Source organism: Panthera uncia, chromosome E1 (genome assembly GCF_023721935.1).
Source record: "Panthera uncia isolate 11264 chromosome E1, Puncia_PCG_1.0, whole genome shotgun sequence".
Classification (NCBI taxonomy): Eukaryota; Metazoa; Chordata; class Mammalia; order Carnivora; family Felidae; genus Panthera; species Panthera uncia.
In genome coordinates, this window is record NC_064814.1 from 51,072,563 (window position 1) to 51,080,062 (window position 7,500).

The window sequence follows — 7,500 nt, forward strand, 5'->3', positions numbered from 1 at the left end:
TTCTTTCTCTCTCTCTCTCTCACTCTCTCTCTCTCCCTCCCTCCCTCCCCCTCTCCCTTCCTTCCTTTCTTTCTTTCTCTCTCTCTCTCTTTCTCTCTCTCTCTCTCCCTCCCTCCCTCTCTCCCTTCCTTTCTTTCTCTCTCTCTCTCTCCCTCCCTCCCTCTCTCTCTGCCCCACTTGCACTGTCTCAGTCTCTCTCAAAATAAATAAACTTCAAAAAATAAATAAAATAAAATGTAAAATACAATGTTGTGTATGTAAACAAATACAGACAAATCAAACCGAAGAAAGAAGAACACATACAATGATAAGCTCGGGGGAAGGTGCCTGAAATGCAGGAGCAGAAAGCCGAGCAAACAGCTCGAAACCCGTTCCAACCCAAGGGCACCTGGCGGTTTGAAGCCGCTACATGGCTGCTCTCTCACCTGAAACACCTGAAAACCGTTCACCGCATTAGAGACAGACGGGCTGTGTCACCCACAGACCTCCACAGGATACGTGGTGTCACAAGCTCCCGGGACCTCTCCATCTCTATACATGGTCTTGAAGTTATATATAAACGTGTGACAATACCACCGTCTAGGAGAAAGTCACATCACCATAATCGCGCTGAAAAGTGACCAACTGACCTGATTGATGGAGTTGGCAGCACAGGATGCAAGGCCCGTTCCCACAAAAGTAAGCAGGAAACACGGCAGGTCAAAAGGTCCTGGGGCCAGTGCAAATCCAGCCGAGGTGGTGCTGACGACGAGAGCTGCAACACAGAAACAGAGCAGACTCATCACCGATGCAGACTCGGGACTTACGTTAAAGCCCAAAAACAAGCCCTCTTCCACACACACCAATCAATTTCATCAGTGACACCAACTATGGACGAATCCTCTCTCATTAAAAAAATTAAAATTTTTTTCTGATTATAAACATTATATACGTTCATTAGTAGAAAAATGCTAATATTCCTTTAAGTCCATTATACTCAAGAGTAAAAAAAAAAAAAAAAAAAAAATCAACGTTCACTTCTTCACCCAACAAACCCTTACTGGATACCTAATTCCCGACCAGCACCTGGCTGCGTGCCAGGCAGAGTACAGGGTGAAGGTACGTAAGGTCTCGTTCCTGCTGTCGGGGACCTTACTGGGCTAGGAGGTGAAGGACACACGTCAGTAACTCTAACACATACAAAAGGAGTCCCAAATCCAGGACAAGCTGCAGACAACCTGAGCAGATGAGAGAGCAACCTGAGAAGATGGTTCTGGGGCCCAGAATCCGGTTAGAGGAGTACCAGAGGGAGGTGACAGTCCTACAGCCCCCAGGGGGAGCCGAGGGGAGGGGCGAGGTGCAGGCGCAAAGCCGTGTCATGCAAGCATCTGCTAAGGCTGCTCCTTTCGTTAGGACCTGGTCCTTCCTTCCTGGGGGTTTACAGAAGCTGGCAGGGCCAGAAAGTGTCTAGGACCGGGACTGATATGGGGCTGCAGAAGTTCACTGGAAAAAGGATCACCAATGGAGGACTGATGGGAGAAGACTTCGACCAGACGGCATCCAAGCTGGAGCTTCGGGAGGGGAGGTAGGACACGGTGGAGAGTGGGAGGGTGGGAGACACCACAGGTGGTTGGGTAGTTCCGAGAGCAGGCACAAGGGCAAGAGAGAGCAATGTCGAGCGTCTCTAGTAATCGGACACCATCTGCCTGGATTTCGAACCGAACATCTGGGGAGCACCGTTGAGCCTCACCCTGCCCTACATCGCAGCTGCGGAGAGGTACTCCACCTCTACTGCCAACGTCAAGCCCGCTGATTCATAACCAGGGTGGCTCTGCCCCCAGGGGACATCTGCTAACATCTGGAGACATATTTGGTTGTCACACTGGAGGTGGGAGGATAACGCTGTCCTCCAGTGGGTGGAGGCCAGAGATGCCTCTAAACGCCTTATGGCGCACAGAGCAGCCCCCCGCCCCCAAACCAAAGAATTTTCTGGCCCCAAATGTCAACAGTGCTGAGGTTAAGAAACATGTAATCTAGTCCGAGCTACTATCTTGTGTGGACAAGTGCAAGGGCCTGTCCCCTACGTGGCCTCCTTGCTTCCGCCTTGTCCCCTCCCCTCTCCCAAATGAGATTTTAGAAGTATAAACAGATCATATCCCCCCGCTTAGAAAGTCCCCGGGGGCGCCTGGGTGGCTTAGTTGGTTAAGCATGAGACTCTTGGTTCCGGCTCAGGTCTTGATCTCATGGTTCGTGGGTCTGGGCTGTGCCGCTGAGTGTGGGCCCTACTTGGGAGTCTCTCTTTCCCTCTCTCTCCGCCCCTCCCCTGCTCATGCACACACATGCGTGCATGCTCTCTCTCAAGATAAATAAATATTAAATAAAAAAAAAAAAACAGGAAGAAAGCAAGCCCCTTGACACTACACCTGGACTAACAGGCAAACTCCTCTGTCGTGTGTGTGTGTGTGTGTGTGTGTGTGTGTGTGTGTGTGTGTTGTAGCTCTCTCTAGCCCACTCACTGCTCTCCATCAGGAAGGCCCGGCTTTCTTGCCTCAGGGTCCCTGTGCTTTTGTGTCCCCTGCCCCCTTCTGCGTCCTTCAGATCTCGTCTCAGATATGACTTGTTAGGGAGGACCTCCCTCTCCGGAAACCCCTCAGGCAGGAGCTGTGACGGTGGCCTTCACTGCTGCAGGATGGTCACGGCTAGCGCTCTGCGAGGGACACAGCAGTGTTTACCAGAGGAAGGGGAGGAGGGGTGCAGGCTGCCACACCGCAGGCAGAGCTCAGGGTGAGGAGTTTACATGCCGTTCGGTTGGCAGGGGACTCACTGACGGCCCCATGCAGGGCAGGGACCCGTCACTGGAGGCCGGCTCGGAAGCAACAGGCACCATGATTTGCAACAGGCAGGGAGTGTTTCAGACAAACAGTTTGAGAGGCTGTACTGTCGTTGATTTTTTTAAGTTTATTTATTTTGAGAGAGAGAGAGAGCATGAGCAGGAGAGGGGCAGACAGAGAGAGGGAGACTGGGAATCCCAAGCAGGCATTGTGCTGTCAGCATGGAGCCCGACACGAGGCTCGAACCCACAAACTGTGAGCTCACGACCTGAGCCGAAATCAAGAGTCACACGCTTAACCGACTGAGCCACCCAGACGCCCTGAGAGGCTATACGGTCAATCCACTCTGAATGAGGTAGTAAACACGGGACTCAAATAGATATAAGGGATACTGTGACGGGTCCATTGTTAGGACTTGATAAATGTGAGAAATGGAAAGACCAAACAAAATAACAAGAAAAAAGGATAAAAGGTAAGTGTTGCACCGGGGGACTTGGAGAAGGATCAGAACATTAACAGAAAGGAGCACATCCAGGGAAAGGTGAGCAAGCTAGCTGGTCTCAGGAAAAATGTGCTGGTGTTGAAGAACCACGGGTATCTGCGTGGAAAGGTACAGATGTGAAAGGAAAGAGACTGGGAGGCAGGAGAGAAACACGAGGCTCTGAAGTCACTTGCCCAGAGACCAGGGCTGAGCCCGAGGGGGATGGATGAGGTCGTCGATGGACACTAAGTGCAGCGGGAAGAAGTGTATGAAAAAGTCAGAACTTCGCAGATGGGGGAAAGGAAGCAGGGACAGACACAAAGAACATCAGGAGACAAGAGTCAGGAGGATGAGGTGTCCTCGAGGGGCCGGAGGAAACAGTGCCAGGGGCACCACCAGTGACATCAACAAAAAATGCCAGGGAAATTGGTAATTCCTCCTAATGACCGCGAATTGCTTGGCACGTCCTTCAGGCTAGTTTCATCAGCAACATATAGAAACTCTCTGTTGTTTTACCATGTGGACTAGCCCTGAATATCTAGACCAGACACGGGCTTCTCGGTGTCTCCATATTTCTCTGCCTGGGCTAGTGGCAATGTGCAACGGGGAGTGACGTGCGTGTGCGGAGGTGGGCACCCTAAACCAGAAGTCTCTGGTGAACATATCCTTTGGCAAGGAGGTCCCTCCTTGAACAGCGTGGTCCCCAAATGGGGTTTGCATCCACATCTCCCGGGAGAGGATTTAACCTCCAGAACAGAGCACACTCACTGTTAAGTAGACAGCAGAGCGAGTCCAGGAGCGAGAACACAGGTTGGGATAAAGGTTACAAAAAAGGACGAGCAGCAGATCAGGAGCTGAAGGCAAAGAAGAGAAAAAAGGGCCTGGCTTAGGCCAGAGAGCACGCCCTGTCCCCTCTCCCCTCCTCTGCTCCGGGGGCCCAGCCTGCCTGGGCCCACAAGTCGTACTACAAGCCAGAGCGTAAGAATCTCACGTGAGTATAGACAATGGCTGCCTGGAGACTTAGGCCCAAAAGAAAATGCCACGGTGACTCCGGGCTCGAGCACAGCAGTTGCAGGTGCATGTGAAGGGACCTTTTACCCACGTGCAACAGGGAAAGAACAGCTTCTCATTTAGCGGTCCATTTAGCCATACCTGCGTGCACACGGCAACTACCAAGAAGGGCATCTTTAGAATAAACGAAACTCCTTTCACGATACTCAAAATAGCTCCGGTCTTTGAGGAGGATTCTTCATTCTTTACCGATGTCACACCGTCAATCACAAAGCTTCGTGGACAGTCCCGTGTCTGAGACTGAGTGTCACCTTGCTTTTTGCACAACTCAAAAGCTCTGGAGAGAGGTTAGGTGACTCCTTGCCTATCACCCGGGTGTGGTGACAAGCCAGGACCGGAAGACAAGTCTGGAACAGCCAGGCTACTTCTCAACTTAACCACCAGCAAGAAAGCTTGATGGTGGCAGTGGGAGGACTGGAGGGAATAGAAACCACAGGGCTTGCCCTCTCAAAACGAACTAAGTAAGTTTTTTTACATCCATGGAGCCAATCATTTGACATCATCCTTGATTCTGTGTTAAGGCCTTGAACCTTTAACCAAAAGCAGACTAAACAACTATGGTCGTTAAAAGAGCTTAGAAAATCCACAGTAACTTTCTCAATACACAATTAGTAAACTCTAGAGTCACCAGTATGGCTTTAGCTATCTCTAAACATCCACATCAACATTTCGTATTGTGTTTTATCAGCAACTAAAAACAAACAAAGCATTTCCACCCCAGTGGGCGAGACAGCACCGCAATCACTGAGCTGTCAAAAGAAAAACTGCAGAAAGAAAATTCGCTTTGCTGAAAACCAGAAAGGTGCATATGTAGCTCCATGAAGGCAAAACTGATCGTTCAGAGGAGAAAGTCTCCTGTTTTTCTTTTCACCTGCCTCAGAGCTTGACTGAGTGACTGACGACAGAGGAAGACCATCAAATTTCTGACGGGTAAGTAGAGAAGAGGTGGAAGGCGGTTTGCAAAACAATTGCCCAACGGACTATGTCTCAGTGAGACAGAAGAGTGACTCAATTTACCAAGTAGAAAGACTGCCTGATGTAAGACTGTATGAACTGTAAATGGTACAGCACGTTACAAAGTGACAGGGACTATTATTACTATTACAGGGGAGGAAATCTGCATTTGATAACACATTTCTGCCAAAGCATCAAACCCTAACAAAGAATGTGTTTATACCTGCTTTGTCAAGGCAATTAATTTAAAGAAAAGAGAGAGGCAGAAGGGATTGATAAACTGTACAAGTAAAATTGACCACAGCAATATTCTCATACAGAACGGCCACAACTGTAATTAAACTTTTCATTGATTTCCTGGGATTCATTACGTGGAATCATTTTGCAACACCAGGATCTCATTAAAAGTGGGGGTAATATATTCTTTCATTAATAACACTTGAAATTATATTTTATTTGGTAATCTCCTATTCTGCCCCTTCACATGTAAACATGAAATCAATGTTGCCAACGAAGCATGACCCATCCAACAGAGGCCCAGAGGTGCTGGACTCTGGGCCCTGACGTCTCTGGGAGGAAGTCAAGTAAGAGTCATATTCCCGCTCCTGGTGGAGCCTGGCCCACCCTCCTGGGTGGGCGTCCAGCCGGTGATGCGCAAGCATCCTGTGCAGCGAGAGTCAGCGGCAGCCTGTGCAGGTGCCTAGGGAACAGCAGTCCCGCCTACCAGGCCCAGCTCCGCCCAGCTGCACGTCCACCCGTCTCTTCCGAACCATAAAGCCCGGTCTGAGATCTGCCGGGGCCACCTTCTTCCACAGCCCGTCGTTAGCAGGAGTCCACAAATACGGGCTCATCTGCCAGCCTTCCCTGCGGAGAACTGTGTAATACAGGTTTGTCCGGAAACAGGTGCAAGTCCGCAGGCCCCACGGGGCTGGAAGGAGCAGAAGTCCCCGAGGTGAACGGCCCAGGAGGGCCACGTGGCAGAGAACGGCAGGCCGCCTGGAGGAGCAGGACAGTCCCGGCGGATGGCTGGAAGGAAAACGGGGTCCTCGGTCCCAGGCAGCCAGAGAAGTGAACTCAGCAAGCCTGGAAGAGGACCCCAGGTGAGAACCACAGCCCCGACCCCCACGCTGACTTCAGCTTGTGCCATCCCGAGCGGAGGATCCGGCCGGGCCGGGCCCGGAAATGACTGCGTGCCGTTTTAAAGCACCAAGTTGTGCTAACTTGTTGTGTAGTAAAAGAAGACCAGCATGCACTGGAATGAGGGGCGTTTAGGAAAGGCCAGTCCACCGACCACACGGAGAACCGACCGGTGTGGAGGAAGACCCACTCAGGGCACCACGCAAAGGCCGCTGCGGAGCGCTGGGTGGGAAGGGGTGAGGCCTGGGGGGACGGCGACGGAACAGAGGGGTGGACGAGGGGTTTGAAGGCACTGGCAGAGGCCTTCAGCACCCAACACACGGAAGTGGTTACAGCAAAGGAGCGAACTCAGAGGACAAGACCTTACTGTTAAGGGAACAGTCACAGAACTGTCAAAGGGAACTCAGGGCCAACAAGTGTAATCTCGGCCCCGATGCGAGAACCCCGCGACCACGTTTTTGGATGGATGCTACCTCCAGATCTGGGGACCCTGGGAACCCCTTCTGCATGGAAGAGCTCTAGCTGACTTGGTTCTCTCTCAGACCAGGTCCAGTCAGCTTCCTCGAAACACCTCCCTACGGATGTGACTTTGTCTTCCCGAGCGACGGGGAAGGAAGTACCTCTCACTCCTTCAATCGCCAAGCGCAGCTCTCCCACTGTCTGGGTCTCCCCACGGGAAGTGTCCCTAGGGACCAACCGCGCTTGACTTCCACACTCCTGTCCACGCCATGTGACGCCTTCAAGAGACACACTAGGTTCACTATGACAAAAGCACATGGCACAACGTCGGGCAAATAAGGGGTTAATGAGCAGTGCTCTTGCTAATTGTTGACATGTGGTTCCCAGAATCCTAGATGAAACAGGTCTCTGGCCACTGAGCTTAGACTTCACATTTCAAAGGGGTGCCCTTAGGAACTTCGAGAAAGGATACAACACTGCCTTACAAGCTCCGCGTGCCTCGAGGGTTGTAACCCAAGGTACCACTGCCTCACTCTTGAGACTGGAGAGCAGTCCCTCCATAAATGTGGGTAAAAAATGACAATGACA

General features: G+C 51.3%; 1 protein-coding gene across 2 annotated transcripts in view; it reads right to left on the minus strand.

The window, feature by feature from the left end:
- LOC125926975 (protoheme IX farnesyltransferase, mitochondrial) overlaps window positions 1–7,500 on the minus strand; it is a 137,793-nt gene that overhangs the window by 103,083 nt on the left and 27,210 nt on the right. For both annotated transcript variants that reach the window (XM_049636922.1, XM_049636924.1), the window contains exon 4: window positions 630–754. In XM_049636922.1, the coding sequence (XP_049492879.1) occupies window positions 630–754 (125 nt within the window). The remainder of the gene's footprint in view (window positions 1–629; window positions 755–7,500) is intronic.